General features: G+C 41.4%; 1 protein-coding gene across 3 annotated transcripts in view; it reads left to right on the top strand.

Annotated features, from left to right (window-relative positions):
* Window positions 1-4,072, top strand: part of CHST9 (carbohydrate sulfotransferase 9) — an 87,354-nt gene extending 83,282 nt beyond the window's left edge. For all 3 annotated transcript variants that reach the window (XM_090138335.1, XM_090138334.1, XM_090138336.1), the window contains one exon: window positions 2,583-4,072. In XM_090138335.1, the coding sequence (XP_089994461.1) occupies window positions 2,583-3,680 (1,098 nt within the window). In that variant the 3' untranslated portion in view covers window positions 3,681-4,072. The remainder of the gene's footprint in view (window positions 1-2,582) is intronic.
* Window positions 4,073-19,019: the final 14,947 nt, after the last annotated feature.

Here is a 19,019-nt window from a genome sequence, read left to right as displayed (position 1 = left end):
TTTTTTCCCCGATTCTTCTTTTGCCTTATCTTGCTGAGAGGGAGCCTCTTTCGAGTGACTCCCACAGTGCACGTTGTCCCTTTAGGGTGTTTCCTGAGTTTTCCCTGAATAGTTCTGCCCATCTTTCTATGAAGTCTTCTAATCCTTTGAAAAATCCTTCAGTAGTGGTTCCTACAGCTGCATTCACAGTTTCTGAGGCTGAAATACAGTCCTCTTCTGATATCTCCTCAGGTGGGTCCTGTACCACAGGTGGGCTGTTTGAAATGGAATGAAATCATGCCACCCATCTTTCAGTCTTTATTCTTCCATCCTGGCTTAGTGGAACCAAAGTATCTTCCATTAGCTTTGGATGACAGACTTAATTCAGGAAGTTGAACTCTCCCTTTGAAGAATTGGGCTGATTTTAGCAGCTTTAGTTTGAAATTCTGGTTGTTAAGTGTCTTTGTACTGAAATGTCCTCAGAAATAGACTGCTAAACTAGGATTACATAGCATTGGAAGTCATTGTGTACTTCTGCCTTCTCCTGAATTTTCTCTGCATTGGGGTACCGCAATCCAGTCACAGTTTTGGGGGACTGTCTTCTGTTTTATAAAATACCCCAGATCTGCGCTGATTAATTTAAGAACTTTGATTACGTTGTTCCTGTCTCTGCTGAGCCCGGTATTGAGTGCTCAGTTTCTCTGTAGCCCATATTTTTCATTTTCATCTTTTAAAGTTACTTATAAGGTCAAAAAATTCAAATAGTTTGTAGGTCTGTAGTTCTACGGTAGCATTTGTAAGTCGCCGTTGTTATCCCCTCTCTTAGTACCTGCACTACCATCTGTTATTATACATCAACCACACACCTGAACTCCTTCTATCCTAGAGCAAAAGGGATAGATCTCTAAGCACACGTGTTTCTTCTGTTTAAATAATGAAATATTAAATCACAAAAATTAGATGATATGAGGAAGATCAGATCAGGCCAAACTGAAAGAACTGTTATCCTTTTGCAACTCTGAAAACATTTACACAGGAGAGCTCCCTTAGATGTACAGGTCCTTCATGGCTCTCTTCTTTTATTGCTTTCACCAGTACAAAAAATCATTTTACTTCATTCAGTGAAAGCAAATGTCTGCAGCTTGTCTTGGCTTGTGGCAGTACCCAATGGCCTTACCCCCCAGATTAGTTTTTCTCGTTGGAAATTAATAAGTGTTAAGATAGGCTAACTTTTCTTCAAACTGACAGTTTTTTCTATAGGCTTTATGTCAAACTGGAATTCAAGTTGTGTTGAATGCATTACCATTTCTTACGTTATTTCTCTGAATTGTTAACAGCTTTATTTGAGTTGGTCTGTGAACTTTCCTATCCTCTGAAAACCACACTTAGGGTCTGCTAGTCCACAAATCAACTTTCCAATAAATGTTTAATCACTTTATGGCAGAAGAATCTTTCTGTGTGGGTTTCCAAAAAAGTTAGGCCTATGAAATCAGATGGTCTGTGTCCATCTGTCTATCTGGTGTTTCCTATGGGATATTTAAAAACATATTGACCAATATCCTCCCTTTCAGAAATGCTAAGAAACAGGCAGTTTATTGTTGTCCCAGTGCTGCAGGCTTGCCTGCAGAAAGGACTCAAAAGTGTACAAGCCATAGTAAACACAATAGAATCCACTCAAGAAGAGAGAACAAGAATAGTTAAGATGCAAGAATGTCTTCAGTCGACTTGCATGATAATTTGGAGAATTTGACCGCAAAACACAGACTTGAGCTTTGCTGTTCCTGCAGTTTGTGGATTTCATGGAAGCTGGCGACACTAGAAGAAATGTTTGGGAGGAAAGTCTCATCTTCTTACATTCTTGGCAGGGTCACTAGTTGATGTTTAGTTAATTGGTGACATTAATGTTGATGTTTAAATAAGTCAGATGGAATAAGCTTTGAAAACACTTATTTTTGCTCTATTGGCTGTGACTGCAGCTAGCTGAGGTTCTGTATGGCAAACGCTTTATCTGCATGCAGTCCAATGTTTGCATCTTCCGTGACCTACCCATAGGGATCAGGAAGAGGGACTGTTTGGAGGGGGGTCAGCTGTCACTCTGCCCTATCTAAAGGCACTGATGTCACCTATTCAGGAGCCTTCATTTGGTTCCCTACTACCAGCACTGGCTGTGCAGCCGCTGGGGGGCAGGGATTCCAGCTCACAGTGGTAAAAGCAGGTTCACTCAACAGTTGTCTCAGTTGGCTCAGTTTAGAAAGCTGTTAGCAGCACTGTAATTCAACCAGTGCTATCATGGAGGGTAAAGGTATGGAGTAGGCTGGCCATCCCTGTTGGGAATATTGGCATCCCCCTGTGTCTTGAAAGATTTAGTATAAGCTATTTATTTTTGTAGGAAGACCTGCTATGCACTGCCAAGTATGTATGTATTACAGTAATTAGCTCAGCCTGTTGCTAAAGTAGATGTATTGATCAAGTGGTTCAAAATAGGGTTTGTAGTACTTAAGGCACCTTGCTTGCACACCACTGTCTGTGCCACTGTTGGAATGTGATAGGGCTTGGCTGTGCTGTGGCTGCATTTTAAGGTCTGTTTTTTTCCATGTTTGCAGGATTTCATGCTCCCACCTCCAGAGACACAGAGGAAAGCAGCGCAGAACAGGCACATTTCTCCTGAACTTGGTAGGCAGGAGGTGGCCATGATGGACAGTCGGCAATGGCAGGGTAAGGCTGACCCTTTTGGTGCAGTAGCTGTCTCCTTGGTGAGTAGACTCTCTGACCAGCAGAAGATCAGCAAGTCACCCTTCAGCCAGTTCAAAGAGGTATATTTGTCCCCTGTACTGCACCCTTTGAACAAGACTTTGGTTACGGGCGACCAGTGGAAGGATGTTGATAGCATCCAGGAAAAGCGCAGGTCCTTCCTATATGAGTTCTGCAAGAAATACAACAGTATGAAGAAGTTGAGAACTCACCTGGTGCACGTGGTGTCAAGAATTTACGTGGAGGACAGGCACAAGGTCCTGTACTGCGAGGTGCCAAAAGCAGGCTGCTCCAATTGGAAAAGGGTCCTCATGGTGCTCAATGGACTTGCCACTTCGGTACACAATATTTCCCATGATGATGTGCACTATGGAAAGCACCTAAGGAAACTGGACAGTTATGACCTAAAAGGAATATACACACGTTTGAACACATACACCAAGACTATATTTGTACGTGATCCTTTGGAAAGACTGGTATCTGCCTTCAGGGATAAGTTTGAACATCCAAATAGTTATTACCATCCAGTGTTTGGGAAGGCAATAATTAAGAAGTATAGACATAATGCAAATGAGGAAGCATTGGAAACAGGATCAGGAGTTAAGTTCAAGGAGTTTATCCAGTATCTTTTAGATTCCCATCGTCCAGTAGGAATGGACATTCACTGGGAGCAAGTCAGTAAGCTCTGCTATCCCTGCCTCATCAACTATGATTTTATAGGAAAGTTTGAGACTCTGGAAGAAGACGCCAATTACTTTTTGCAGCTGGTAGGTGCTCCAGCTGAGCTAAAGTTTCCTAGATTCAAAGACAGACATTCCTCCGATGAGAGAACAAGTGCAGAAGTAGTGAGGCAATACTTAAAGGAATTGTCTAAGGAGGAGAGACGGCTGACCTACGACTTCTATTACTTGGATTATTTAATGTTCAATTATACATCACCAATTGTATAGCATCGGGATAGCTTCAGGCTTCTATTAGATATTTATCATGTTGGGATTCAGAACAACTACTTTGATGCTACCCCTGAAAGGAAACAGAGTAGCTGCTAAGTGGAGCTGTGTTGACTTAGTGCAGGTTTTATAAACTAAAGTGACATAAAGTTACAAGAAAATGCACCAAAAAAGAAAGACCCATAAACAGCATAAATTGCAGTGAAATGCCTGAAAAAGCTGCTTTTACCATTATTGTGGCAGAGGTAGCACAGCCAGATGTTACATTAGCTTACCTGAAGTTCTTTTAACGGTTAAGAAAAAATCATTTGGAGTAGCATGATTCCTTTTGGTGTGTCTGCTTCATAAATTGGTTTTGAAACTATTTTTTTGAATGTATTTTTTACTTTCTGTCTCTTATTAATAAAGAAGCATTGGCTAATTTTCTAAAGATGTTTGCAGCATTCTCAGTTGTATGAGTTGGCTGTTTGATTACCATTAGACTCTAGCTGCTTTTAGATCTGAGTGTTTGATATTGGAGGATGGTCATGAGTACAGATGTGTAACACTGCAAATGACACAGCAACTCAGCTGTTGAGCAGAATAAGTTTGGATAAGCCTGCAACCTGAAATCACTGTCCACTACCCTATTTTGACTGATGTACTATAGATAATGCATAACCCTCCTTTCAGAGAATTGATGTGTGTGTGGAAATTAACATTTTAATTTTACACTGGAATCAACCAAATGATGAATACTGTGGCACCAGTATTTAAAATAGTCTTCATATTTAGCGTTAAGGCAAATTCTTAGAGTGGTGGCTATGGGACATGGCAGTGTCTGTATCAAGAAGCAGTTTCATTGCAACTGCTGTGATTGCTCGTGGTCTGTCAGTTTCCGATCATCAGCCCAAGCCCTGGCAATTTATTGCACAAATAGGACCAGGATGTCCCAGGAAGAGAAGAAATCTCTACAAAATGGATAGAGGGAAATCAGGGGACAAGTAAGTGAAATATCCTTTTCCTTTGTTCCCAAAAACTGTTCATGACCAGAACTGTTGCCGTCCTTTCCTTTATCTCGTGTGTATATATGGCATTATTCCTTCCACAGGAGTAATTATGGGTTCCTGTGACCCACAGGGAGAGAGAACATTTTCCTCACATACCCTCATTGCTTGTTTCTCCCTTAGTTTTCTCCCCAGAAGAGGAGAAAATCTATTTACTTCCTTTATGGTACTGGTGCATAGCCCAGCAGGCTCTTCCCATCTCTTCTTAAGGCAGGATGAACTGCTCTGAGAAAAAAAGATAAGAGCAGACTGGGCAGCCAAAGGCAGAGATGGTACCAGATGGGAATACTGGCACCCGTGGCAAAGCCAGCCCATTCCCTGGGCTGTGGAGCAAAGACAAGAATGAAAAAGCCCACAGGCCATCAGCAGCAGGAGGCTTGGAGGGGTGCAGATGTTCAGCACCAACAAGGAGGTACATGGATGCCTTAGGGAAGTGAGCACAGTACTGCTTTGTGACCCATCATCGTGCATAGATACACCAGGGGTATTAACACCAGAAGTGTTTGGGATGGGACTGTCCAGATGCCTTTCTTCAGGTAAGTGCCTCAAATTCTGGTTGCTTCTCTCTTGCTATGAAGTGAGTTCTTCCGTGTCATCAGGGAAGTTGAATAAAAAATGAATGTACACCAACCTTTTGATTTCCATATATTTGCTTTGTCTTGTCTGCTGTAGGTGTTTGTTAATTAATTACTAATTTACAGACAAAAAAGGAAAGGTTTATATACCAATTTGTTCCCCAAATCATATGCAAATGAAAAGTTTAGCATGCTAATAAAGAATGGAGATGAATTAATGCATGTTTTGAATTATTTTTTTAATAAAGAGAAATACTTATTAGTACATTACAAAGCACAAGGTCTTTGGAGACTTAATGTTGAGCTTGCCTCAGTGATAAGCTTTCAGCCTATCTGACCAGAGAATGAAAGAGATTTGGGAGTGGAGAGGGATGTAATTGTATTGAAAAAGCTGTACAGTTTCATAAGATTTCATCTACTAGCTGTTCTCAGATAAAGCCATTGTTTGAGTTGAGAGGGTGAAAGAAGTTATTAGCAAATATTTGGTTTCTGCAAATGAGAGGGAAAATGACACTGATTTGCAAGCATCCATGGACATAGGCACCAAGTCCCTGGGCTGTCATCTTGAAAATCTGGTATGGTTTGCATTTGTGATTTAAAAAGGGAGGATGCTACTTAAGGCTTCTGAAGTGTGTGTGCACAGAAGTGAAATGATTTTAGCTGCACTGTTGTTCTATGGCTCTAGTGAAAGTAATTCAACTTCTTTGTATGCTCAACTTAAAATTTCATAGCCCCTCACTGCACTTAAAAATTCATTTTTTGAAAATCTAACCCTGACTTTTGCAAAGAAGAGCCTCTCCACAGTCATCTTCAGTGACCTAAGGGATTCAGATGATCTCAGTAGCAGAATCTAGATTGTACTTTGCCTCATTAACCACATTTTGAAAATCACCAGCCTGCTTTGCCAGGAATTAAGTTACATGATTTAAAATTAACATAAGAGTTTAGCATAATTGAAGTGGGACTGTGATATCTGACTTGTGGGATTATACAAGATGAAGGCATAATTTGCAGCATAAAAGATAACCTCTATTTTTAAAAGTAAATTTTAAAAGGTCAAAGTGTGAGAATGAGTTGTAGCTTAGCTTATATTTTGTGAGAGAGTGAGGCAAAAAACAAAAGCTGAAGGTCATCCATTGTAACTACATAAAATCCCATCTCCAGTACTATGCACAAATGTTTTACTCGGAAAAAGAATGTATGCAAAAGCAGAATGAGATTACACTCCACAACATTCAGTGCAATTGCATATACAGTAAAGAACTTGTTTTATGGGACTCGATTATACTAAATGCTTTTTAGTTACTAACATCTCTTCATTGGAAGGTCTCAAAGATCTTCTATAATGCAGATCAGTTGTAAGGATAAGCTGTGTCCTGTAAAGCCATCAGAGTGAGTCTGTGGCAGGGCTCAAGGAGGAGGAGAGCACTCCATTGGCTGTTTGGTCTGTTCTGAACATCACCATTGTGCTTTCCATTTGAAGAAAAAATTTTGGGAAGATAACATTCCATATTTGCTTTTCTTCTTGAGTGAATCAGTATTGATATGAAAATAAACTAGATTTTATAGATGCACCTTCTTCTTTTCTTGCTATTTTTGCCCAAATAAGGTAACTGCATCTCTCCATGTAGGATTTGGCTTGCAGAGCCATCATTCCTGCCTCTTCCAAAGCTGAACTGTTGCTAAGTGGCAGTCAGAGGTGTGCAGACACAGTGCAATCAAATGCGGCACAGCCCCCTGAAATGTCCTCTGGTGCAGCTCCCCCAAAAGGCTGAAATTATTGGAGCTACTCTTGCCTCAGGCTGGTCTATCTCAGTGATGGGTCATTGGAGATCACCACTTTAATTTTAAATGTAGTTTAAATTTAAATGAAAATTACAATATGACACTTTTCAGAAGTCTGAGAGGAAAATATTTTAATAGAGCTCCGTATTGTGTATGTGGGTTATATAAAAAAAGTCTTTGTTGTACATGCCTTCAGGCTAGCAATGCATCAGATAAGTATTTTTAACTGTTATGTTAAAACTAGTTTATCAGCCATGTAACCTGCTGTGATGCTTTCAGAACTAAATGTATCTGGCTTTGGAACCTGATGTCTGAAATCAAGCCATAAACTGTTACACTTCATAAAAAATACAGATGTACTTGTCCTGTATCTATAAATTCATTTATAGTCCAGAGACAGGGGTAGGGATGCTTAGTAATAGGAAATGTAACTGACTTAGCAAAGGAAAGCTGCCCATAGCCATGGATACATGCAACTGATCTGCCATCTGAAATGTTGGTCTGGGGAACAGGAAGCTCAGGTGGAGACCTTGTCGCTCTCTACAGTTATCTGAAAGGAGGTGGTAGCGAGATAGTGGTTGGCCTCTTCTTCCAGGTAACAGCAATAGAATGAGAGGTAATGGCCTGAAGTTGCTCCAGGGGAGGTTCAGGTTGGGTATTAGAAGAAATTTCTTCTCACAAATAGCGGTGAGGCAGTGGCACAGGCTGCCCAGGGAGGTGGTACAGTCATCATCACTGGAGGTGTTCACAAACTGTGTGGATGTGGCAGTGAGGGACGTGGGTTAGTGGGCAGAGTGGGTGTGGACTGATGGTTGGACTATGTGATTTTAGAGGTCTTTTCCAACCTTAATGAATCTATGATCATATGATTTTCTATTTAGTTTATTGAGAATGTTTTCAGTGAAATTAGGTGTTCATAAATGTATCCGATTGAGGAGAGAATGGCTAAGCTCTTTGCTCTGTAGCTAATTGCAGGGATAGATAGCTCAGATGTAGCTCTGCTTATATCTACAATGTCAGGTGTGGACTTCAGACACCTGGATTCTCTCTAAGCTTTGTAACTTCACGTGCTTGTTGAGCAACATGTCCTGCTCTCTGCCTCAGTTTCCCCATTGGCAAAATTAGCCTGTAAAGGATGGTAATTACAACACATGGCTTTCTGCTAAAGGCTTTGTACTCTGCGCATAAATAGCTGTGTTTTGAAGTAAGGTCTTAGTATGGAACTTATCTCATAGGATGTTCATGCCCTTTTTTTATATTTTATTTCCAATTGAATGGAAGAAGCCAGGGACTTCCCAGTTTTGTTCCAGCCAAAAACTGCACCATTCAGCTCTGTTCTGTGCAGTTGGCAGCCTTAAGAATGCATGCTCTGTTTCAAAACACTGTGCATCTGTCAAGCCTGCCCAGGCATTGCCTCAGCATAAAACCAGTGCCAGGTTGTCTGACCTGGGGAGAGTGCCCCTCCGGTTCCTTTGTACAGATGAGAGCAGACAGAGACAGGCTGAGAATCTTGTCTTCGTATTATATTCCGAGCCCAGCTTTGGTGCCACAGCTCTAAATAAAATGATTATTAACTTGCACACTCTGCAGAAGCAGGAGGGAGATTTAAGTGACATTAATGGATTCCACCCATGAAGGCAAACCCCTGCCTTCTCTAAGACGGCAGAGCTGCATCACCTGGTGCATTACTCTGCTCCTCCTGAGGTCCTGGCAATCCTTGAGATAATCCCTGCTTTCCCAGCTCTCAGGATGTAGCTCCCACTAACAGCCAGTTTCTTGATAGCTGTATGGGAGCTACTGATAAAATGGAGACTGCATTGGTACAGAGTATGTATATTTGTCTTTAGATAGAGATGCAATTAAGAAACCTGATGGAGAAGAAACAGCCTCCTTTCCTTACTAAAGAGACAAAGAAAAAACTATCATCACTTATATATATATATATGCATACATATATGTTTGTATATATAATTATTGTTTCCTTTACTCTGCCTTCTCACAATTTCCTGCCTTCTTAAGTATGTCAGCACAAACAGGTGCAACCAATTGCTGATTCTCTCTCAGCTGTCAAGTGTCAGCCAGCTCCAGCCCAGCACATCTATGTTATCGTGGCACTGAGGCTGCACTAATCAGCCTGCCTGAGAGTATGGTACTGTCAGTCACCATCTGTGCACACGTAGTTCTTTTGGCCTTTTCATGTAGAAATTCCTCCTACTTTCTCAAATTCCTTCCAGAAAGCAAAGTTTCCTCAGAACCTCTTGATACTGCTCATTTCCCAAGACTTCCAAATTTGAAGCATCCCATATAATTTGTATTCAAGAAACAACGTTCTGATAAATCATGGGTAGGAGCTAAGCATTTATTTTTTTCTCCAGGCATCTCATAGAGCACTTGGTGGACTGTAAATCATAGAATCGTAGAATGGCCTGGGTTGAAAAGGACTTCAAAGACCACCTAGTTTTAAGCCCCCTGCTCTGTGCAGGGTCACCAGCCACTAGACCAGGCTGCCCAGAGCCACATCCAGCCTGGCCTTGAATGCCTGCAGGGATGGGGCATCCACAACCTCCCTGGGCACTCTGTTCCAGTGTGTCACCACCCTCTGGGTGAAAAACCAAATGTATATGAGTAGAATATTAGTGAATGAACGAGTTATCATTCATCTGAGGAACACTATGTTCAGAGAGCTGAGTTCTGCAACTAAAAACTTCCCTTCCGACAAACTTGCATGCATACGTGTATTTATGCATGTGTGTTTTTTAATAAATGTTCAAATATGTACATGAACATTTAGTCAAACGCTGCTCACTGATGGTAGTGGAAGCTACTCAACTTAAGTCCTGTATTTGACCCAAACAATCTTAAGTCTGTGCTAGGAGATACGCTCTCTACTGAAAAATAGTTCTCATCTATTGGCTCAGGATGTGCTGTCAGAATCATAGAATCATAAAATCATTAAGATTGGAAAAGATCTTTAGGAACATCCAGTTCAATTGTCAGCCCATCACCACCCTGCCCACTAGCCCATGTCCTTAAGAACTTAATTAACTCTATTCTCATCTCAAACTGTAGCAGGAAAGGATCACAGTAGTGCTGCATGTGCAACAGTATTGTATGCTATGTAGGCATAGTGAGTGCAACTGCACCTGATTCTTACCTATGGGTCGGATTCTGGGGAGAGGTCGTTTGGTGGGGTACTTGGGAGGAGGGGAATTAGACAGTAGTATCCACATCTCTGCTTTCAGGAGCGTTATGGAGTTACTAGCTATAATGCACTCCAAGCAGCTGTCACCTTTTCTGCTATTGTTTCAAAAAAAGAGACAAAGTAAAGGGACAGAAGAAAAGCCTCTAATGAAAAGGGGAGATGTTAACTGTGGCTGGAGGTGTCAGTGCACAGTAAGGAATTGCTGCTGTACTACTGTATCTCTGATGAAAGTACCCTAAGACTGCAGCGCAGCAAAAGCTTAGTTCCAAGGGAGAGTGGCATTTCCAGAAATCACCATGAAACGCAAGCACAGATCTGAGGTTGGACATAACTGTTGCGTCTCAGCCATGCTGCCAGCAGGTGCTCTTATGTTTCTTCCTGAATCTTTGTGGCTGCCTTCAGATAAGTGTCCATGATAGGTCCATGGTCCTGCACCACTTGTGCACACAGAGGCTTCTAATGAAGGTGTTGCTACTAGGTAGCAGTAGAGGCTGCTTTGCCAAAGCCATACCTTTCAGAGTAAGCTGTGGAAAAGAAAGGGGAAAAAGTCAGGACATTCCGAAATATTCTTTTTAGTGTTTTCAGTTTTTCTTTTTTTTTTTTTCCCCCTATTTTTTTTTCTCCTCCTGCAAGCTCTCAGGCATTTCTTTAATTTATTGCAATTTACCAAAGGAAAACAAGCTCTCCTGCTGACATCTTTATGGCTGAAATCTGTTCTCTGTTCTGTCTTGGTTGCAAAACTGGGCACACACTGAATGGGAGAAGTGAGAGAAGCTGGGAACTCGTTATGTAAAATCTACAGTAACCAAGCTTTTCTAGTGCTATTATGCCCTGACCCCTTATTTTGGAGCAGTAACAAAACCACTGAGACTGCACAATTAGAGGGTTTCCCAGGCTCTTTTTTTTTCCCCTTCTTTCTTTTTTTTTTTTTTTTCCTTCTTTCTGGCCTCATCACAAAATCCAAGGAAACCAGTGATATGCCCAAACTTCTGACATGGTCAAGGACTTTCAGTATCTGCCATACACAAAGGACAAGTGGGGACATATCTCTATTTTATTTATTATCTATTTAGAACGGTCTCCTGTCTACAAATTCCTTGCTATCACTGAAGAAATCTCTCACATTTTCTAATGGAATTTTCTAACTGCTTGATATTTGGGCTACACTATGATCCCTATTGCCTTACTTTCAGTATGTTTTCAGTATAAGTTCTTCATTTTTTCCAACTAATAACACTCACGTATAACTCAAGTGATTATTCCCCCCTCTAAGACCTGGTATTTTTCCATTTCAGCATCCTCACTTGAATAAGAGATAGAAGAGTTTTCTTGGCTGTGGGCTACATGCATTTTCTAACTCTTCACAGTGTTGGAAACTGAGTCATCTATAATTTGACAGTGACACTATCAGTACTTTGAGACAATGCAGTCAGGATCAGGATGAGCCGAAACTTTTAAGGATAAATTACAATTTTCAGAAACTGGACAGCAAAAATTGCATGGTGAGACTGTGTGGAAGTTCCTCTTGTGCCTTTTTTTCCCAAATTTGCTCAGTGAAAAAGTCTAAAGCCATGTTCCAAGAGTCCGTTCTGCAAACTCCGGCCTGCAGAACTGAGGAATGGGATGTATGGCTGTCTGTCCCCTTTTCACCCCTAGAAAGTACAGCACAGAAGTCTCACCAATGCCAGTGCTGATGAAGCGTGTAGCTGAAAAGAATCCCTTTCACTGGCATGTTGGTTCTGCTGTGATGCTGGAAGAACAATCTGCTCAGGTCAGTTAAGCATGGTGAAACTGAAAATCTGATGGGTATTGGAGATGTTAAGCTTAAATAAAAAGGGACACATGAAACCATAAACGGGAAATTTCCCTTTCTCTGAATGCATTCTTATAAAAGTGTATCTATTTTTAACTGAAGTTTTTGGTGTGTATCCTTGAAGAGGTAGGATTAACCATATCTGCATCCTTTTTAACACTGATTTAATACAATAGATGGCTTCACCAAAACAACTGTCTCCTCAAAACTCACCCAAGTCCACTGTAAACAGTTTGTAGCAGGGCTATAAAGGCTACTCAAAGTATGGATGCAGGAAAAGAGAAGACTGATGATTCTAGATAAGTAAACCTTGCGGACCTGTGTCAGACTAGTTGCTCTGTATTAATGTCTGCAAACAAGTCAACAAAATATTTATTATCCCCAAAGTCTACTGGAAAAAAAATGTATTTTGATATTTTTTTTAACTATTCTCACAGCTCACTGCTTTTTTTCCTCAGTTAGCTTTGCAAAAGAGCAGCTTGTCCTTCTTGGGTGCCCACAGAAGGTGGTAGTGAAGGTTACACTGGAAAATGTTGCTTAGAAGGAAACATGAATTTCTTTCAAAGAAATACAAGCCCCCTTGTGCTTGATTTAATCCAGCTTTTGTAGACTACATCCACCCATCCACCACTCTCCCCCCACCAGGAAACACGCAAATACTGGAGTAGAGATACGGGTCTCAAAGGACAGTTTCTTATGGCTGCATGAGCTTCCAGAGCACATTCACTGCAATTCAGCAGCTGAAGGCAGAATATTGTTAAGTGATCAATTTTCATATGTTGGCCATCCATTCATCCATCCATCCATGCATCCATCCATCCATCCATGCATCCATTCATCCATCCATCCATCCATTTCGAGTCTCTAAACTGATATCAGTAAAGCTTAAGGGAGCAGCAAGAAGTATTAGGTTTGGTAATCAAACCTAACACAAGAATCTTCAAAAGCTGTACAGCTTCCATCATAAAAGAGATCGAATAACTCCTGTTGCCATTCCTGATTTTTAAAACCTTTCTATTAGTCTAATAAAAATGCAGCATCTTATCACAAAGTTAGTAGGATTCACCTCCTTTCTTTTTTCAAGCTGTAAACATATGAAACTGTCAGAAATGAAACTAATGTTCTACAAAGGATTTCAAGAAAAACATGCTGTCAGATTTTCTTCAGAAGCTTATGGACAAAACTTGAACTTCTAAATATTCATGGTCAGACCTGTTTCTTACTTTGTTCAGTAAATGAAGAACCTTTGCATAGAGGAAAGATCAACATCACTTGGCCCAGAGGGTAGCTTTTAGAAGATATTTGAAGTGTTGAGAGGGAAGGAAAAGAATATATAAAATACTTAGTATTAAGAAGACAGTTACTGTTGTAATCTACAAAGACAGCCAGAATGATCTGAAGCAAAATTGTCTTTTTCAGGGTATGCTGCATAAACCCATTCATGGCATGTAATTCCAGTGAGTATATAGATCCTGTGAATATCAGAATCATAGAATCATAGAATGGCCTGGATTGAAAAGGACCTCAAAGACCACCTAGTTTTAAGCCCCCTGCTATGTGCAGGGTCACCAACCAGCAGACCAGGCTGCCCAGAGCCACATCCAGCATGGCCTTGAATGCCTCCAAGGATGGGGCATCCATAACCTCCTTAGGCAACCTGTTCCAGTGTGTCACCACCCTCTGTGTGAAAAACTTCCTCCTGATATTTAACCTAAACCTTTCCTGTCATAGTTTAAAATAATTCCCCCTTGTCCTATCACTATCCACCCACATAAACTGTCATTCCCCCTCCTGTTGCTACACTCTTTTCAATACTGGAGTATGAAGCTGTATGTATGTGTGGTACGTATGTGTAGTACATATGTATAAGTACTGGGATATGAAGCTATATGTATGTTTTATGTTATCATTACATTACATATGGCAGATAGTTTGGACAATGGACAAATTCCTAGCATTGGAGCACACGTCAACTATCTAATGCCATTGAGACTCAGTCTTGCCTCCCAGAAAAGCCAACACAGGACAGACTTCAGTTTTGAAATTACACAATGGTTGACAGTGGTTGCTGCACTGAACACTGTTTATGTGTTTCCAGAGGCTTTACCACAATACTAAGAGACATTTGTTTAAAACATTACTGCCAAACATTAGCCATGGAGCATTAAATGGGTGAACACATGGGTAACAGATCTCTGAAAGTACTTAATGGACTGGTAATGGTAGCTGTTGGCTGGGATCTGAAAGATTGCTGTAGGGCCTTGTGTACTTCTGAGGGTTCCTCAGGAAGTAAATCTGAAGGTAAATATAGAATAATTGCCAATATAGTTTGAACATGCCTTAATTAGTAGGCTGAGAAAAGGATGGCCAAGCAGAGTGGAGTAGATTGTTCTCCAGTGTGTTCCTTGTCTCGACAAGATGTTTTCTAATACCAGGAAATACAAAATTTCATTTCTGAGAGTGAAACAAGCCTTATCTACAGAATGGATGCTATGTCCTGAGAAGGACTGAGGTGCCTTGAGGAGGGGTAAGGAAGAATGCTTCCTCAGTGCGGTGCTGTGGTAAGACTAGCTAGAAAAATTCCTAAGTGTGCTGCAAGGCACACTTCAGGATATGCCTGCTGGAGTTCAGTATTAAAAAAGTACTTTTAAAAGCATGTTGGAAAAGTGGTGAAGGCAAAAACAAGACCTGAAAAGAATTTCTTTAGGGTGAGAGACTTTGAAAGCTCAGCCTATTTAGCTTATCAAAAGGATGATGAAGAGATGAGTTACTTGCATTATATAAGTATTGTCATGGGAACAAAGTAGAAGAGGCTTTTTAATCTGGGAGAGAACAGCATAACAAGCTTCACACAAACTCATTTTAGAAAGACCATTTCTGGTGATGAAAATGATTATTCTGGTGAATAAACTACCAAAGAATGGGTGGATTTTCTGTCCTGTGAGTTTTTAAATTAAGCAAAGACACTTCTTGTAAAACATATTTAACCAAACATAAATTATTGAAACAATGAAATGTGTAATGATATGAAAAGTCTGTAAGTTAACTAGAAAATGTTATGTTGTAATCCAGTCTTATAGTCCATGATTCTTTGAGCATCGTGAATACAGCCTTTCAGTTGCAGCATCATTAGGTAGAGGCGGAACTAATATAAGAACCACAACAAAATGTACCTTCAGATAAGACATCCTCTGCTGTTGGCAAGCAAACTTCTCTCCTGGAAACCAAGTTCATGCTTGAGAGCACTTCTTGCAGCACAAACATTGGGATTAGGTGTCATAAAAAGTCTTTATGATACAGGTCTTTATGATACAATCTTTTTGATATAGGTCTTCTGGTTAGGTGTAACTTTTTTTTTAAGTAGTAATCTTCATTTTTAACTCTAGGTGGAAAAAAAAAGCTGAATACACAAAGTACTTCACCACTGTCATGAGTCAACAGATGATAGAATCAAAAATTATTGAAGATAATAGGTGCACAGAGAAAAAGATGTGGGCTCCATTTCTGAAGGGGACCAAAGGTCCCAGTGGTGCAGAGGAAAGAAGCTGAGCATTTGGAGGTGAGGAGCTGCTAAGGAGAGCAGCTGTGATCACTTAGGAAAGCACAGCTGCCTGTTAAAGAACATACACCAGTGGGATATACAATGTGGAATACTTCTTTTTCTGTGCTGATAAAAATCCGTGAGAGCTCAATCAAATATCAGTGTCTTACCTATCAAAGTTAGACAGATCCTTCTCCCCACTTTAGTTCTCTTTGTTGGGATGCTTCCCCCATTGCTGATTTCATAAAGTGCCTGGGGCTCCTTCCTGATCTTCCCCTCCAGTCAGTCCCTGGTTCTGCATCTGCCATCGATGCAGCTTTTTGCAACAGTTTGTGATAGGAGAGGAGAAAAAGGGCTTTTATTTTCACATATTCTTGGCAAGGGGCTTGTCCATGCCATGATGAAATTAAACTATTTCTAAAGACAAAAAGCCTCCAGGTTGTTCCCATGCTACCTGGATCACAGTTTTGCTTTTCCAGCTGTAATTGCTGTCTATTGGGCTGGGGGGAAGAGCAAAGAAAAAGCAGTCAGTCCAAATTGTCTCATGAGGAAGGCAATGGAGCAGGACTAAGGAAACTCAGCAGTCATCCAAGTGCACAAATTCTTGTAAAACCATTATGAGCAGCCTGAATGGATCCCGAGTGAATGGCCATTTTGTCCCTTGCAGTTCTCCTTCTTCAGCATAGGACTCAATGTACAGCCTTTGGACAGACAGATTCCACAATAAATAGAGGGGGAGAGTAAAACTAAACCCTCTGGAGCCAGGCCAGAAGCAATGTCAAATCTCTTGACTGATTTCCCAAGGAATTCTTGCTCTAAATGTCAGGAGAACACAGCCCCACAGACAAATCTGGACCAGGCTGATACCAGGGCGTGACAAAATGAATGACCTAAGTAACAAGATTACACTGAAGGAAAACTGAAACTTCAGAAATATGCAAAGATCACATTTCAGTAAGTGGTGTTTTATGTAAGATCCTTTTAGTACGCAAAGATTAGCCCAAACTTATAAACCATAAGCTGGTGAAAGGTGGGTGGTTCATTAGTGGCAACAGAACGAAACTCTCAGCCAGGCAGTACAGAAAGTCAGAGAGTTTCTGCAAGCGCCAATCATTTCTGAAAGGCTTGCAGCCTGCTTTCAAGGTCTCTTGTTGACAGCAGCCAAGGAAGGTCAAAGGAATTTGGTCTCCCAGGAGTCCGTGCCACCACGAAAACAGAAGCCAAATCCCTCCATCACTTCGGGTACTTATGAAAATTCTTCTGGAGGTTCTCCTAAGATTGGCTGCGGTTACCTTTCACTGCTGCCCAGTGTTGTTGTAGGGCTGGTATAGAACTGAGTAGTCTCTGGTCTCCCTCTGTAGCCAAAGGAATCTTGGGTTGCACAACCCATTGGAAAGGGCAGGAACACTCAGAGAAGGTGGGGGAAGAGAATATGGCCAGTAAATCTCATTAATTTTGGAAACTGAAAGCCTGAGGAGGTGCTGACAGAATAGAGGGCAAGCTGAAGATCTTAATAGTGGCAGCTTAGAGACAGCAGCCCTTGTCCTCTGAGTAAAAGTGGAAAAAGACTACGGCCACTGAGAAAACACTCAGTGCTTCTAAATTATTTCATCTAGTTTTTGTTTTGGTATTTTTTTCTCTGTCTCAGCTCTAGCTGACCAGACCACAAGGCAGATCTGACAGCATTGCCCCATGGCTCTTCATACAACTTACTGTAGAGTGGTGGGACTCTTCCCACTGCAGTTCAGAATCCAGTCCTGTAAGATTTTCTGCCTCTCTCCCTTGCATTATGTTAGCTGGAATTAGCTGTTAGTACATTCCTATCCAACTTTGGCAGAGTGCCCTCTCTTCCATAACAGATCAAACTGAAACCCCAGACCCAGCACGCTTCAGCTGTCTGAGAAGTCCTTGTGCAGAAGGTGGATGTGCCTTACGTGTTGCAGCATCTTCTCACCATGGCTTACTATCCTAGGGAGATCTTTAATTCATGATGCCCTAAAAACAAGTGTAGGAAGTTGGCTGTGCTGTTCAGTGAAGGAGAAGCAGAGGCATGGTGAGATTGTGCTGCATATTCACCCCCTTAGACAGGCATGGAGCATTAACACCACTTTTACATTTTTCATATATGTTCTTTTATAAGGTATTTCCTTAACTGTGTCAAGCACAGCAGCAGGAGGAACATCTTGTCCTTGAGCAGAGGTCCAAAATGAATTAAGTCAGGTTTCATAACAGAGAATTAATGTGGTCCCAAATCCCAAGAATGACCAATTCACCCCCAAACTGGTTTTGCTTTTCTCTGTGCTTCAGTGCCACCTCAAAGGATGGCTTTATTGCCTCCTATGCTCTCAGTGGAGCAGCCTGTCTGTTTAATCAGGGTTGGCACAGCAAGATTTGCTCCAGGTTTGTGCCTAAAGCATTGCCTTTGTCTGTTTCTGTGGCTGCAGCCTGATCACCAGAAGCTCTGTTGCAATGAGAATGGCAGCAGTGACAGAAGGTGTTCGTGTTCCTACTTCACCGCGTGGCACTGATCTGCTCTGCAGACCACAAAGAGCAGATATGTGCTATCTGCAAGGAAAGGAAAAGCAATTATTTGTTTTACTAAGAGAGTGTTGTTTGTGAACAACCAAATGGGAGCTGAGTCTGCAAGGTGCCAACAAACACGTGTGTTGCCAGGGCAAAGCTGTGAAAGCAGCCTCTGTCCTGATTTGAGACAACCAGCTCCACAACTGAGGAGAAAATGGAGATCTCTGTGTGCACCTTTTGAAGTAAAAGAAAAAATGATGTATTGGGCAGAAGCAGCTGTGGTGCAAAAGGCTGAAATAATCACAGAATCACAGAATGGCTTGGGTTGGAGGAGACCTCAAAGGCCACCCAGTTGCAAGCACCTGCAGTGGGCAGAGCTACTTCCATCAGATCAGGCTGTCTTTATCAAATGCAGGTGAAGAAAGACCTCCCATTCAAGCAAGGGAACCCACAGGTGTGTGAAACAGAGCACTGAAGGTGGCTTCTTGTACAGTAATGGCTGGGAGAGGGGGAAAAAACAATAGGGGTGGAAAAGAGAACACACAGAGGAACTTCCTGACTGATGTCCTTACACTGTGGGGAGCTCCTCCCACAGCCCTTCTGTCAAAACTTAGTCTGTGAGTATATGAATTGTAAGTGGACTTTTGTACCTGTAGGTCATTTTTACGATTTGGAGTTTCTGGAATCACAGTAATGGGTTGTGAAGGGCAAAAGCTGAGAGACCGAATGCAGCCAGTGAAGGAGTGGGGTTGTGCGCTGGTGATTCCCTCTTGATTTCCTCTCTTCCTGAGATTGAGACATAAGCAAATGAAGCAAAGATTGAAAACAAGAATGCCAAGCATCCAGCCAGCTGT

This window comes from Phasianus colchicus, chromosome 3 (assembly GCF_987193195.1).
Source record: "Phasianus colchicus chromosome 3, bPhaCol1.hap1.1, whole genome shotgun sequence".
Taxonomy (NCBI): domain Eukaryota; kingdom Metazoa; phylum Chordata; class Aves; order Galliformes; family Phasianidae; genus Phasianus; species Phasianus colchicus.
The sequence above is the reverse complement of the archived record's forward strand: the minus strand, read 5'-3'. Positions and strand labels throughout refer to the sequence as shown.